This window comes from Engystomops pustulosus, chromosome 5 (assembly GCF_040894005.1).
Source record: "Engystomops pustulosus chromosome 5, aEngPut4.maternal, whole genome shotgun sequence".
NCBI classification, from domain to species: Eukaryota; Metazoa; Chordata; class Amphibia; order Anura; family Leptodactylidae; genus Engystomops; species Engystomops pustulosus.
The window spans coordinates 15,333,931-15,350,705 of NC_092415.1; the positions used below are offsets into that span (position 1 = coordinate 15,333,931).

General features: G+C 43.5%; 1 protein-coding gene across 1 annotated transcript in view; it reads right to left on the minus strand.

Annotated features, from left to right (window-relative positions):
* Positions 1 to 1,974: 1,974 nt before the first annotated feature.
* Positions 1,975 to 16,775, minus strand: part of NSMCE2 (NSE2 (MMS21) homolog, SMC5-SMC6 complex SUMO ligase) — a 125,403-nt gene continuing 110,602 nt past the window's right edge. Inside the window, exons 5-7 of the mRNA XM_072151204.1 lie at positions 4,986 to 5,083; positions 2,689 to 2,795; positions 1,975 to 2,283 (exon numbers count right to left, since the gene is read on the minus strand). Coding sequence (XP_072007305.1) covers positions 2,169 to 2,283; positions 2,689 to 2,795; positions 4,986 to 5,083 — 320 coding nt within the window. The 3' untranslated portion in view covers positions 1,975 to 2,168. The remainder of the gene's footprint in view (positions 2,284 to 2,688; positions 2,796 to 4,985; positions 5,084 to 16,775) is intronic.

Consider the following 16,775-nt stretch of genomic DNA (forward strand, 5'->3'; position numbering starts at 1 on the left):
GTATAATACAGGATGTAACTCAGGATCACCTGACTGCACCAGAAGAATTACTAGTTGGAGCTATTAAATATCACTAGTATGGGCTATATGTATTTACACCCCCTCAGTGATAAATAATTTAGGGCTCCCCCATGGTGCAGGGTGATGACTGTGAAGCTGCTGGTGACATACCTGATACGTGAAGGACTATTATAAGATCAGGTATAAATAGCACTCTCACTACCGTTCTGTGGTCACTTCCTGCACATTGTGGTTTTGCAGCGGCTCATGTCATATGTGAGTCATATTCTGCATTACACGGATCCTCCACCTGCTCGGCTCTGGGCTGGGACACATCAGTACATGTCACTTTCAGCTTGAGCAATGGATATATTCCACAGAAGCCCCAGTCATGTGGGTGATATCAGTAATATATTACTAACCTGTTGCCCCATCACATCAGGAGGTCCCTATTGCTACATGAAGGGATCTGTACAAATCAGAGGAGACTGGAGAGTCAACCAACATACGTCTCATTCATTTAGTAATGTCATAATATAACTACATTTTTATGATGTTTCCGGGGATGGAGATTGGAGACGGACACTTCTTTCCTGTGTGGTCTGGAAGATTGCAGCAGTACATGACTGCTTTATGGCAGCTGCAAATAAAGTAGAATATTTAGTTTTCTCACACTTGATCATCTCCAGCTACAAGGAAATGTAAGGAAGGAGACGCCTGCACCATCACCGCTATATAGCCATGTACTAGCTCCGGTCCTATGTAATGATATGTCCCGCAGGACCCAGAAAGATCGGACATCTGAAGAAACTGGGCCGAGGTCTGTTCAATATAAAGGGTTTCCTTACTCTGTTGTCCTCTAGTACCCTGGAAAAGGGTTAGGCAAAAAAGTCAACCCCTTTAAAGTGGCTTTGTAAGTTTTGATAAACATGGCTGCTGTCTTTCATAAACAGCGCCACCCCTGGTAGCTGCTGGTATTGCAGTTCAGGTATAGAGATGAATGGAGCTTAGTTACAATACTCTGCACTACCCATAGTCAGGTGTGAAGCTGTTCCTGGGACACGTTTTCCAAAACCTGGGCAGCCCCTTTCATTTTCAGAAAAGAACAAGCCTTATTCATTAAAGGAACACTCCAGTCACCGCTTATTCCTTGTGCAAGGTTCTAGGAGTACGATGATCAGTCTTGCTCCTTCCTCCAGGCCCTGCACCATGTATTTTCTCTATTAATTAGCTTTGACTGGAGTGTCCCTTTAAGAATGGATTATAAGAAGACTCTCGCTGCTTATGTGAGTTTTATTTTTTATATATCAATCCTGGGGGACCCCCAGGAATAGCAGAATGTCCTGTAATACTGGAAATCCAATACAACAATTTCTGCGTTCCTATAATTTGTCTAGGAAACCCATGGAGTCATGGCACATGGTGTCTCACCTTAAAAGACCAAGTCAGGCGGCCTTGCAGCAAAATAAAGGTCATGTCCTATATATTTGGGCGGATTTGCAGAGCATCGGCTTGTCTTTCAATGGAGAGGGGAGGGGTGAGGAGAGGTCACTCCCCCTCCCTTCTCTGCCCGGCCCTGTGCTTGTCCGGGAACCGGTCCGGGTGAGTGAACGGCTGTGTATAGGCAGATGAGGAGTAGATGTGGTCCTCTGTTCTGCCAATCATGGTGGAAACAGGGCTATGAGACCCTACACAATCAGATACCTGATCCCTTTAATAATACTGGAACATATCAGGAGGTCCGATGCGTCAGAAATGGACTCTACAGATCTCAAAACCTGCACCTGCTTCTGGCCTTAGTGAATCTGTAGACCACCCATCGTCCGCAGCCCGACTACATCCTGGGGGTTCGGAAAGGGATAAAGAAATTGTGGTCCTAAATCCTTGTGACAGGTTCCCTTTAAGACACCTGTGTAATCTGATGACCGTATAATTCTAATGTGGGTGGTTACGTATACAATAGAAAAAAAAATGTTTGTGGAAAAAACATCAAAACGTAAACTTTATTAACAAACAATAAAAAAATGTATGACTTGAAATAAACAGAGCATTGTATGGGAGCAATTTGTGTGTTCTTACAGATTGCTCCCACCTTCACCCCTGCTCCCTCTTACCCCGGGGTGACACAGAGTGCGTGCAGCATGGCTGGACTGTGACCTATGTACTTGTCATTGCTTAGTTTGACTTTGCTTCTTGTGCACTTCGATGGCTCTCCTAAGGGCAGTGTCTGGAACGAGATGAGATTCGTTCATGTCCGAGACATCGCAGCCGATTTTTGGGCACCTAGGAGGGCGACACAGACAGGATACTATGTGAATCAGGAGCAGGAAACTGAAACAAATCACAATCTCCAAAGAATATTATATGCAGCCTAATGTCATTTCTAATTCTCTAAATATCCTATATGCATAATCCCATTGCTCAGGCACCTTCCCATAGAGAAGGTGCCTTACATATCCCGAGAGAAGCGCAATACAGTGGGATGAGAATGTGAGCAGCTGCCAGCATTAAAACTGTACTGAATACATGACTCCATTACAAGGTGTAGTATAGAAACACTAGTGAGCGTGACCACGTGAAAGGGGATCCATGCCTCGGGTACAGGGAAGCAGTCGGTCACTCACTCATTTTGCACAGATTTACTTCCATCTAAATATCAAGAACTAAAACTGATTTTTGGGAACTCACCTGGCATTTTTTTTCTGCTGGTGTCTCCTCTGAATCATCTTTTCGATGGCTTCTTTCTCGTACGTGTGACCGCACTCCTTGTTTTTCACTGGGTTCACCATCTCCATCTGCAAAGAGACTTAAGTTTCTTCATCTGCAAAGATAACTGTATGACATCTCCTGAAATCAGGACACGAGGCCAGTGGTGGGTGTACAGGGCGATGATGATGGTGGTGATGGTGTCAACTGCAACTAATCCTATTCACAGCCTTTAAAGGGGTTGTTCACTAAACTTCAACAGGGTAAGTGCAAGACCCTAATAGTGTCACCCATATTATATGTACCCTGGTAAAGTTGGTCTCAATGCCCCTTTCACACTGACGTTTTGGGGACGTATATCCGGCCTATACACATTCCCATAAATAGCTATGGCACCCGGCAGCACAGAAAAAAGATGCAGCTTGCTTTATCCGTGTTTATGGCCGGGCGCCATGCATCACTATGTAGAGCAGCTTTCCTCATCTCCAGCGCACGGCTGTATGCTCGCCCCGATGGGCATATGGCAGTGTGAAAGTAGCTCAAGTCTACCAGAAGGGCTGGTCATGTGACACACAGGCAGCAGGACTCAGGACTTCCTGTGACATCCTCCCTCCAGCAGATGGAGGAGGCCATGTATCTATTACCACATGCACACCCGCTCCGTCATAACCACTCCCATATCTGTGGTTGGAGGGTGTGCGGATGTCCTTGGCACAACCCCTTCAATTAGTGACATAGTAGTGGCTTTCATGGAGGGAGTGTATAGACATTAATGACTTCATGGCCTCCTCCAGGATCCGGCGATACACAGGATGTCCCAAGTCCTAGCAGGTCACATGATCCATTCCTCCCGGGGACTAGAGACAAACTTTTCTGGGGTAAGTACAGTATGGTTGGCCCTATTAGGCTCTAGTACTTACCTTGGTGAAGTTTGTTCTTAGTGGTCAGCCTCTAACTTTTAGTGGAGCCAAACATATTGAGCTCAACTGTAGCTGCAACACAGAGAAATATGGATGGAATAGGAGGTCTCGTCCACTTAAATAGATCGGCATGATGCCTCTGGCGCATGCGCAGTGAAGCCGGACACAGTACACTGCACTGTGCATGCTCTGGATAATGGGTGATGTTGCAATGAAACAAGGTGGTATAATGCCTTCATCATGGGCACTGTGCATGCACCAGAGGGCTTGTGTGTACCCATGGCTCTATCTCACCCAGATATGAATATTATTATTCTTTAGTACATATCCTTCGCACTAAGCCACAACCATTTTTACAGAACTTACCCCTCTCCCTGAATAAACCCTCAGGATCAATGATGGCAATAGCTATGCAATATTTTAATATCACTGAGGGCCGGGGGAACCAATTCCAGTCAATCAGCTCTAGTAATTATGCCCTTGCAGCTTGATCACCATAAAATTAGCGGAGATGAGCTCATCGAGACTGACAGGTGTCTCTTTTTATATTAGATAACTATGCAAATAAGGTTTCTAAAATGAGAGCGCATGGATGAAGAAAGAACGCGGTGTCCTGCTCGGAGCGAGGTCCTACAAGCTTCTCGGGATGAAGGTTGATCTTACTGATGCTCCGATGACCACTTGCACATGAAGCAGAAAGAAGTGCAGCGGGGTCACTGACCTAGAGGGCGATGACCCCAAACAAGTTGTGCAATCGGAGCTTGGAATGAGGCATCTCGAACTGCACGGGGTTATATAAACATCTGCAGGTGAGAGGGGACCGAGGAGCGCAACGCACTCAACATTGGGAAAGCGAAGGCCCCTTTAAGGGAATAAAAGCGAATCTGATGGAAGGGGATAACATTTCACCATGGGATAATCCCTTTAAATGGAAATTCAAACTAGGATAGGATACACCAGGACCGAACCTCCACGAAAGAGGTTGCCCTGACCATTGTCAGGGACACCCCAATGGAGAGAAATGGGGGAGTGAATACAGCACGGGTCACAGTGCGGACCAATTTAAGGCATTTCCAGTGTCCTTCTTGCTTAGTGATCCCTTTGCAAAGTTCCTCAAGCAAACCTTACACTGCAAGTGTAACATAGAGGTGATTCTGTCTACTGCAATACCAAGCATGACCACTATACAATGTACAGCACTGTGCTAAGTATGTAGCGGACCCTGCTGAGCTTATCTACCTATTCACGATGATCAGTAGGATATTGGCAGATCCCCACCTGTCTGTATCCTGGGGAAGGTCCTTCAAAAAAAAAACCCATTACAGTTATTTAGAAGGAGGATTACGTTGAATACTCTACCTGAGTAATGGGACAGGTAAAATTTGCAATGCTCTGAGTGACTGCGATATCTTCATCGTCATCCGAAGCCTGATCCCTGGAATCTTGAGGAACACCCACTAGGAGACAAAACAAGAGCAATGACATTAGACGATTACCCTGGCGCACCCTCTAGGTGCCATACAGATGTATTATCAGACTCTTACAGACAAGCACACAACTCCTGTCCCTGAGGCTCCCTATGGAGATACCCAATGCTTCCCTCCTCACTGGCCCAGAACTGAGATTTTAGCCTCCCGTTTCAGCAACATCGGGGGTCTTAGAGACCCAATTGAACTTGCTCCTCATTACGTCCACAAAATGAGCGATTTTGTGGACGTAAGATGTAAGATTTTCGGCTAAATCCAGCATTTTGTCTGGTTAAGAAATAAACGGGACAGAAAACGGACCACTGCCCTTAGACAAGGTTGTCCCTTCCCTCTCCATAGACTTCGAGAACCTTATAACTGGAAAGGACTCTCTGCAATAAGGATAAAATGAGAGGTCTACATCAAAACCGCTTTGTAAAAATGTCTCTACCATTTATTTTAGTGAACATTTATTGCCCCATTCCGATGACTGTGACTCTTTGGTGGAGCTGCCCTTTAAGCCCGCCAGCCTATGCTACATAATATGTAAGTGACCTATATTACCGGGTTCTGTGAAAATCGCTTGCTCAGAGGGTAATCTCTGATAACCTTCTTCAAAACAAGCAGGGAGTTTGCTCGCTGCGAGTTATTGGCCCGTTTCCTGGAAGACTCTGATGTAGATAATGTAAAACTTTGAAATTCTTCTCTGGGAAAAAAGTGAAGCAACTCTTGTTTGCCCCGTCATCCTGAGCTGTCATTGGGGACACAACCTCTTCTTGCTGAGCTACATTCCTTTCCAGCCTGATGGCGTTTCTTGTAAATGTATATAAACAGAATTATTTTTGTTAAAATTCATAGAATTTTTTTACTCGCACACGACTTTTTCTGATAAGAGGAGGCCCCTGCTTCATAGACATGGCAGGCGACAGTCCGTAGGGTGGACAATTAAAAATAATGCAACATATCCCTACAAATTCATGGTCCCTCCTTGTGGCTTTGGACAAGGAAAATCCCGGAATTCTCAGTATCTTCTGTATAGTCTACGTGTCAACATCAATATCCATAGTTGTGCACTGATTTGTCCCATCAGGTCATGCGCTCATGTAGTGAGCACAAGGAAGCTTCCAGGAATAAGTCACTCATGAGTCTTTAAAGTTGCACTCACTCGTGCCAGTAACAATGGTGCAACAGTTTCATGAATATGGCATAATAAAGATTCTTTACATTTACTCTTCATGTCATTTCCCTGTTACCGGTATTAGCCAAAAGAGCACCAGCAGAATAGTGAGTGCAGCTCTGGGGTATAATACAGGATGTAACTCAGGATCAGTACAGGATAAGTAATGTCATGTATGTACACAGTGACTGCACCAGCAGCAGAATAGTGAGTGCAGCTCTGGGGGTATAATACAGGATGTAACTCAGGATCAGTACAGGATAAGTAATGTCATGTATGTACACAGTGACTGCACCAGCAGCAGAATAGTGAGTGCAGCTCTGGGGTATAATACAGGATGTAACTCAGGATCAGTACAGGATAAGTAATGTCATGTATGTACACAGTGACTGCACCAGCAGCAGAATAGTGAGTGCAGCTCTGTGGTATAATACAGGATGTAACTCAGGATCAGTACAGGGTAAGTAATGTCATGTATGTACACAGTGACTGCACCAGCAGCAGAATAGTGAGTGCAGCTCTGGGGTATAATACAGGATGTAACTCAGGATCAGTACAGGATAAGTAATGTCATGTATGTACACAGTGACTGCACCAGCAGCAGAATAGTGAGTGCAGCTCTGGAGTATAATACAGGATGTAACTCAGGATCAGTACAGGATAAGTAATGTCATGTATGTACACAGTGACTGCACCAGCAGCAGAATAGTGAGTGCAGCTCTGTGGTATAATACAGGATGTAACTCAGGATCAGTACAGGGTAAGTAATGTCATGTATGTACACAGTGACTGCAGCAGCAGCAGAATAGTGAGTGCAGCTCTGGGGTATAATACAGGATGTAACTCAGGATCAGTAGAGGATAAGTAATGTCATGTATGTACAGTGACTACACCAGCAGCAGAATAGTGAGTGCAGCTGTAATACAGGATGTAACTCAGGATCAGTACAGGATAAGTAATGTCATGTATGTACACTGTGACTACACCAGCAGCAGAATAGTGAGTGTAGCTCTGGAGTATAATACAGGATGTAACTCAGGATCAGTATAGGATAAGTAATGTCATGTATGTACACAGTGACTGCACCAGCAGCAGAATAGTGAGTGCAGCTCTGGGGTATAATACAGGATGTAACTCAGGATCAGTACAGGATAAGTAATGTCATGTATGTGCACAGTGACTGCACCAGCAGCAGATTAGTGAGTACAGCTCTGGAGTATAATACAGGATGTAACTCAGGATCAGTACAGGATAAGTAATGTCATGTATGTGCACAGTGACTGCACCAGCAGCAGAATAGTGAGTGCAGCTCTGGAGTATAATACAGGATGTAACTCAGGATTAGTACAGGATAAGTAATGTCATGTATGTACACAGTGACTGCACCAGCAGAATAGTGAGTGCAGCCCTGGAGTATAATACAGGATGTAACTCAGGATCAGTACAGGATAAGTAATGTCATGTATGTACACAGTGACTGCACCAGCAGCAGATAGTGAGTGCAGCTCTGGAGTATAATACAGGATGTAACTCAGGATCAGTACAGGATAAGTAATGCCATGTATGTACACAGTGACTGCACCAGCAGCAGAATAGTGAGTGCAGCTCTGGAGTATAATACAGGATGTAACTCAGGATCAGTACAGGATAAGTAATGTCATGTATGTACACAGTGACTGCACCAGCAGCAGAATAGTGAGTGCAGCTCTGCAGTATAATACAGGATGTAACTCAGGATCAGTACAGGATAAGTAATGTCATGTATGTACACAGTGACTGCACCAGCAGCAGAATAGTGAGTGCAGCTCTGGAGTATAATACAGGATGTAACTCAGGATCAGTACAGGATAAGTAATGTCATGTATGTACACAGTGACTGCACCAGCAGCAGAACAGTGAGTGCAGCTCTGGGGTATAATACAGGATGTAACTCAGGATCAGTACAGGATAAGTAATGTCATGTATGTACACAGTGACTGCACCAGCAGCAGAATAGTGAGTGCAGCTCTGGAGTATAATACAGGAGGTAACTCAGGATCAGTACAGGATAAAATGTTTCATCATTAACCTTTGCAGGTAAAAGTTAAAATGGAGTAGAAAATTAGACATGTAAGATAAGATTACAATAGTTGTACATTGTGTTTGGGTAAGGATCACATACCTCCCCTATGGAAGCTTCCGCTACCTGTGACAGTGATTATAATGGTCCTCCATGCTCTTACATGCTGATCACAGAGTCTTTGCAGAAAAACCAGCCCAAGTGTTATGTCTGTACAAGATGCTGTTTATCTGTAGCCTCCTGCGTCAGACAAGGTTGCGGTAAATTCCTGCAAAACTCCATGTAAATAAATGCTTTGTAGCGCTGGGTCCCAGCCCATTCCCTGCAGCGACAAGCTCTGACTTTGCGCAGAACGAATACAATGGCAGACAAGCCTTTGAGAAAACTCTTAAAATTGACAACAGGTCAGCATGTGCTCGGGGTTACACTGGCCAAAGAAGTCTAATTCAGAGATACCCCTGGACCTAAAGGGGCACATTTACTAAGGGTCCGTCGGACACATTTCCGTCTGGTTTTCCAAATTTTTCCGTTTTGCGCTGAATTGCCCCGGGTTTTTGGCGCACGCAATCGGATTGTGGTACCGGCTTTCATGGGTCACAAATCGGGGGTGGGAGGGGTCCATCGGACAACCCGACTGATTCGGACAAACAACGGAATTTAAAAAATAAAATTGTATCGCAAGATCAGCACTTACATGCACCGGGGAGAAGGTGGTGAACTCCGGCGTAGCTCAGCAGGGAAGCGACACATGCAGGGAATTGGATGCACGTTCTTAGTGAATCGCAGCAGCTCCAAATCCTCGGACATTCCAGATCGGCAGCGTCAACGGGACAGGTAAGTAAATGTGCCCCAATGTGTCAGATATTGTGCTAAAGGCGGCCAGTAGATGGCGCAAATTACACCAAACTATTTTAGGAGTTGCCCCTCCCTCTATCATGCAATTGGACAATGTTGAAACTTGTGTACAGTCCGGGGCTCACGAGTTGCGTGGGTATACACAGTGCACCAGTTTTGCTTCAAGTTACACATTAGAGGGAACCCGGCAGTAGGTTTAGGGCCGCTTGGCCTCCAGCCCATTTCTGCTGCCGGTCAAGAGATTCCCATGTTTTCCGAAAAGAAAGATTTGGGGCTAAAAGTAACTTCAAGCAGAACACCTTTCCTCTCAGATAACTCAGGAACTAATTCTGACCACTATATGACTCGTATTCAGATTGTTTAGCAGTTTTCCCCTCTGCAGGCTCTACCTTGAATTCTTAGTGGTCTACGAACGGGAGACTAGATGATATGATGTCTCCCATAGACTACACATAGAAAGTAGAGGAGGATCTTCTAGGTAACACACATTCACTCAGAAGCATCGTAGAGAAATACTAATGTGTGATGATGTGTATAAAGCACTTGGGGTGAGATAGAAACCTACTATTAGCTCCTGCAGATTTGTTTCTGTGCTTGTTTCTCTTTTTTTGCTTACTCTTTCAAAACCATTAGCAGAGTCAGGATATTATTAATTAACACCGATCCATACAGATCTCGGTAAAGCACCGGGGGAGAGATAGAAAATTCCATTTGTCTATCTTCTCTCCCGCTTCAGAAGCATCAGCAGGGTCCCAAAAAACAGTGATGGGGAACCTGCGTCAACACCTTTTTTTGCCTGACAGGTTGATTGAGTTGCAGGATCCTCCTGCAGTCCTAGGTAGCCCAGCAATATTTTAAAGCAACATTACCTGGGACTGCACAAGGATCAATGAGGTTTGGACTGGGCTCATTGGCTCCTGCCCTGCAATTCTTCCTGGAGGGAAGCTACAATGATTATCCAAATTTCCCCTTCATCTTTATACCAAACTGCCGTCCTCAAGATGCCAAAACAACTGAAAGCTGTGGCAGAGCAGGAAGATTAAATTGCTGTGTCGGCGCTTTGTGATAAGTGGATTTTTGGCTTTAGTTAGGTTCACTCATATGTGACCTGTACTGATGAATAAAGCACTAGGGGTGAGATAGAAACTTACAATAAGCACCAGCTGGGTCTGTATTTGCCTGTTCCCTCTCATCCCTCAGTTAATTACACTTTCTATATACTTTTAGGTAATTTGATAACTCAGCAAGTGGAAATATAAAGTGCAAATGTTGCTAATTTTCATATGTTTTGTAAGTTTTAGAACACTTTAAGCAGGTGATTTGTAGGGTGCCGAATGCGAGACACCCACTGATCTGATATTGATGGTGAATGTCAAGGATAGACAACAAATCTTGTAGTTTTTTTTTTAAGAACCCTTTAAAATTATTAGCTTTTTTTTTGTTTTACCTTTGCCTACTTACTACTACTAGGAGATCCTAGCTGCACTAGATTGGGCACTTCACATTGATGTGCGAGGCTCAACAAGCAAAGTTAAGAGTAATGTTGATTGTTTGTTAGATACAGCAGGACAGTCAGCTAGGTGAAGAGGTTACACAGGCAATACAACAGACAAAGGCAGAAAATGAATGTTAATGATAAATACTGGGATAGGTTTAAGAGCTTGTAGCCTTTAAGAGCTTGTCTGATCGGACAGATTCTACATAAAAAGTATGACGAAATCAGGATTCTGCGAGCCCCATCGTTACTGTGTCACATATTGTAACTTCACCTGTATTAGTTCATTCTGTGGCTCTCATAAATCATTTACAAAATTTCACAATGAGCGATTCTAAGAAGGTGTAAGGAGGCAGAGACAGACATACATCCAAGTGTTCAACAATGGCTGGATACAAATCGAGATCATGGTTTTAGGTAAAGTAGTGTAATATGCCGGGTCCAGGCTTGTCCGTTGTAGTCATCTGCTAAATCACACAGCAATATCAACAAAGTACAATGTATGTCTCACCAATCTGAATATTCACACCTCGTCATCCTGTCATCATTGAAGTAAAGTAGACCCTTCGCTATTTCTATATCCTGTCCACATTCGACCAGAAGTTGGTGGTAATCACACAAAGCAATTTATTAGCAACGCAAATGACTGAGATTCCTCCCGCGTGACTAGTCATGGCGTGGGAGTAAACCGTAAATGTTGCATGAAGGTGCATGACAGCCAAAGCAGCAGCTTCCTTTATCGACTTTCCCCCCAACTCAACAATTGTATTCCTATGTGACACTAATACAACATGTCTCCTCAACTTTCTGCTTGTTATAGGTTTCTCCTTGGCAGCTCATTTAAGCAGGAGGCAGGGGGCACCACACTTATTGTGAGAAGAGGTAGGTATCGGGAGTCAGGTGAGTTGCATGGACTTATCTAGTATGTTATTGGCTTCTGGTCAATTATATAAGGCAGAAATTATACTTTTAATAAAACTTGAGGGTCATACAGAGGATCACGGGAAAATGAAGCATGCAGAAAAGGGGTCAGAGATGACATATCTGATTGGCGATGTAAATATGATCCGGGGGTCTTGCTCCTAGACTATGTGAAACCTTCAAGTGTTCCTGTGTTCTGGCCACATGCCTGCTGCTACGGGTGGTAACTTTATGGTCCTAAGCCTGTAGGCATCATCTTTAAATGGCCATTCTGCTTGATCCTAATGTTTCCGGTGGAAATCAGTGCTCACCTCTTATAAGACACCTTCTACCTATGGAAGTTGCCTGAGCACTGTGGTTCCTTGGGTTCTATATCTGGATTTCTGTGTTGTGACCCCCGTCTGGACTACGTTCTGGTTATGGCATCAGCTTGACCCGACAGTGATCTATACCTGGCAGCCCTAACCTCTTGCTTTTTCCTTGAATTCTGTCTGTCTGCCACCTGCCCTGACCTATGGCTTGTATTCCAAATAGTTTGTTTGCTACCAGGACTATTCTGAGAAATATTGACATACACTCACCGGCCACTTTATTAGGTACACCATGCTAGTAACGGGTTGGACCCCCTTTTGCCTTCAGAACTGCCTCAATTCTTCGTGGCATAGATTCAACAAGGTGCTGGAAGCTCCTCAGAGATTTTGGTCCATATTGACATGATGGCATCACACAGTTGCCGCAGATTTGTCGGCTGCACATGCATGATGCGAATCTCCCGTTCCACCACATCCCAAAGATGCTCTATTGGATTGAGATCTGGTGACTGTGGAGGCCATTTGAGTCCAGTGACCTCATTGTCATGTTCAAGAAACCAGTCTGAGATGATTCCAGCTTTATGACATGGCGCATTATCCTGCTGAAAGTAGCCATCAGATGTTACAGGGTACATTGTGCTCATAAAGGGATGGACATGGTCAGCAACAATACTCAGGTAGGCTGTGGCGTTGTACCAAGGGGCCCAAAGAGTGCCAAGAAAATATTCCCCACACCATGACACCACCACCACCAGCCTGAACCGTTGATATTGTTGTTGACGCCAAATTCTGACCCTACCATCCGAATGTCGCAGCAGAAATCGAGACTCATCAGACCAGGCAACGTTTTTCCAATCTTCTACTGTCCAATTTCGATGAGCTTGTGCAAATTGTAGCCTCAGTTTCCTGTTCTTAGCTGAAAGGAGTGGCACCCAGTGTGGTCTTCTGCTGCTGTAGCCCATCTGCCTCAAAGTTCGACGTACTGTGCGTTCAGAGATGCTCTTCTGCCTACCTTGGTTGTAACGGGTGGCGATTCGAGTCACTGTTGCCTTTCTATCAGCTCGAACCAGTCTGCCCATTCTCCTCTGACCTCTGGCATCAACAAGGCATTTCCGCCCACAGAACTGCCGCTCACTGGATGATTTTTCTTTTTCGGACCATTCTCTGTAAACCCTAGAGATGGTTGTGCGTGAAAATCCCAGTAGATCAGCAGTTTCTGAAATACTCAGACCAGCCCTTCCACGTTCAAAGGCATCAAATCACCTTTCTTCCCCATACTGATGCTCGGTTTGCACTGCAGGAGATTGTCTTGACCATGTCTACATGCCTGAGTTGCCGCCATGTGATTGGCTGATTAGAAATTAAGTGTTAACGAGCAGTTGGACAGGTGTACCTAATAAAGTGGCCGGTGAGTGTATAAGAGTGAAAGGATGAAATAAATTGGGAGCATATGGATAACATATGGATTATCATAAGACAAACCTTTATGCTTTTGCCTATAAAGGTGTTCCATGACTTTAATATCTGTATTGTTCCTCCGTTCCTCTTCTAAGACAATAAACCCAGATTCTGGAGTCTCTTCTGTTGATGACCTGACATCTGATCTGAATTTACCTTCCTTTTTGCTCAGATTCAGGACTTTGTTATTCTATCAAGAGAACAATGTAAACTCCAGCTCTCTGCCCCCAAACGGAGCACGCATGATCAGCGTGCATACATAGTAGAAAGAAAATGGATTCCAGCACTTTATCAGATATTCTAAAACTTTTCTTTTTATTATATCTCATTCAAAGCCATACAGAAATACATGTCGACACATTTCGGACTTGCGCCCTTTAGTCATAACATAACAAAATGAATTAAGTCCAAAATGCGTCAACATGAGAAATAATAAAAAGTAAAAGTTTTAGAAAGTTTTGGAATCCATGTTCTGTTGATAAACTTGGCTTGACCTGACTCATCCATCGGTGTAGGTAGAACTGCCTTTGTCGCTTCTTGTAAATGATTTAGGCACAGATAGTACTTCCTTCCAATCTTTTCCTGTAAATGATGTAGTTAAAGATACTACTGTGTCCCTCTATGATAAATTATGTTGAAACCTCTTTTTTTATTACACAAGAAGGGAAAATTCTTGACCTGAAATAGTTAATTTTGTAGTAGGTAGGTGCTTGTGTATTGACTGTTAAATGGCCAAATTCTGGAAGAAGGATTTTATTTTGTATTCTAAACAACATAATGAGCCATTAAAAGGTATAATACAAGAATAGCGACCCCATACATCTATACATAACACACTACAGAACAAGCTCATTCTTCTCATGTTTTTGAGGGTAAAGAACACATCATAAAGGGCGGATACAAAATATCAAATTTATTATAATTGAGCTATTCTAGAGTGTTCAAGCATCTGCATGTTTAAGGCTTATGTTCTCTGGTAGCAGACTTATGACACATATGTGCTAAAAGTATGAAATGTGTGATAAAAAATTTGTCACGCAAACCCAAAACCCACCCAAAATAAATACTTTGTCCCTAAATGGTTCCTTTCCATGGCTGCAATGTTAACAAATCAGTTTGTAAACTTATAGCAACTCACCTGATGTAAGTCCAATGATTGTAATGGGGTCCAGTATATACGGTGATCGCTGCACTGCCCCTCCTCCTTTTTCCTGATTGACAGGTCCTACTGCTGTTTTGAACATTGAGAGAGCGCTCTGTTACATTATTGGGCACTTCATGACATGTGACCAGGGTGATGTCATCTAAGGTCCTGTTACATTTGCAGCATCTACTCAATGTATGTAACTGATCCCATGAAATCACAACAAGCCTCTATGGAGGATGGGGAGAAGTAGAGTTCTATGGAGGTTGCTGTGATTTCATGTGATCAGATGCATACACGGGGTAAATGTTGCATATCATCCCGGTCACATGACATGCTGAGACGATGCATGAGACATGGAGAGGTGTAGATGGGAGGGGCCTGTTCAGTCGACAACTCCATCTTCCCATCAACCTCAATATGTCCTATGTCCCTTCCAGAACCTGCATGCTGAAATCCAACTGCCTAATCCATTTTTCGACTTAGTCCCTCAAGGGACATTCGGGACAATCATATCAGATGGTTTAAAGGTATTGATGAAATTGGTAAATTCTGCCTACTTCCTTCCAATCTATATGGCTCGACACATGCAGCATTTTTTCTCCTTTCAGTTAAAACTGGAATTTTTTAACAAAAAGAATAGTGAAGTCGAAATTGCTATATTTACCTTCAAAAATAGAAAAGCCTTGGCAGAAACCAGACACCCTATAATTTGTCAAGAGGATCCATCATTCATGGAGAACAGAACCCTTGTCAAGCGCCAAATCATTTTAACATTCTATAATTTTGTGGGTCTCTGCTACCTCATCTAAAATTTTGGTTGCATGGGGCAACGAAAAAAGTCCCATTTCCAGACCCACTGGAGAGCAGGCAGCAAAAATTGCTGAGAACGAGATCATCTAGGTCAGAACATGATGAAACATTAACAAATGAATGCCCGCAGCCCGTCACATGTGCCAGGCGCAATTATTAACTGTGGGAGCACCCAAGGACCTGGCGGTTGTATAAATAGCCTTGTTTGTGCTAATGAAGGCACATTCTAAGTAGTACAGTCTTGGTTAATTGATGATGCTTCCATCGCTTCGTGCATCCTGACTTGACAGCTTCATAACCCCGGGTGACCTGGATAGGCTTTACGTTACACATTAGCATGGGGGGGACAAACATTGACAAAAGTAGAATGGAAAAATAAGTGGGTCTTCACAGCTGAAAGCCTAAGTCACAATACTGTAAGTATTTTTTATATATAGTAAGTGGTGGAAATGAGACATTACCACTTCGGGTTCTTTTGAATGCCATTGTGATTGCAATGGATCTCCACCATTGTAGTCTATGATCCCATTGCCAGTCTGTGTCCATTCTCCTCTCGTTGATCACATAGTTCGCGTCCCTTCAACATGCATATGTAGTAATTTATATTGGCAGGGATATTGTATGGCTGTAGAGAGTTGTTGTAGATATTGGGGTACTCTATTGGACTACACTTGCTATCAAAATAGCACACTGTAGTTGAGTAGTGCCCTATCTGTAGGCTAAAAGCTCATTCCTCAAAGGTGGCTTTCCAGCTTACTTTTGAAGATTTTAAAGAATGGTTGAAGCCCGACCAGTCAAGCAAATTCCAGAGAATGGAGGATCCACATATAAATCTTGCAGATGATTTATGAGGAAGAGAATAGGTTTTATGAAAATATTGTTGAAAATATTTCAGTAGTTCCCCATTTAGAAGTTGTAGAATTTCTTGGTATTCCCAGTACATTTCCACAACATACAGAACACTGTTCACATTACACTTGAACGCTACATTTTCCCAAAGTAAAGGCGAAGAATTAAGTTCTGGTTGCCTGGATCATCACAAATTTTCACAATGTGGCTGGTAATCAATAAGATGCGTACCCCAAACTGAGAACTATCCCAAACCAGATATGATCAAAACATTGGGATTCCAGTATTCCATGCTCTCAACCATATGGAGAACAACTTTGACTCAGGGCATAACAAGGTTTCCATTCATTTTACAAAAGTGCTGGAGGGAAACTTGTCTAGAGAAGCCACCTCTTCCGAAACCAAGGAATAAGATGGCTGTAGGCATCTCAACTCCGGGAACCCTTAAAACTTTTATATAGTTTAATGATGGGAAATTCCATTTGAGCCAAGAAATCCTTCTCCTTGACTTACAGATTTCCCTCATCCCTAAGCCATCGTTGCATCACAGACAATTGTTCTGCCACTTTTCCTTTCTATCTTTTAACAGGAAAAGGAGAAA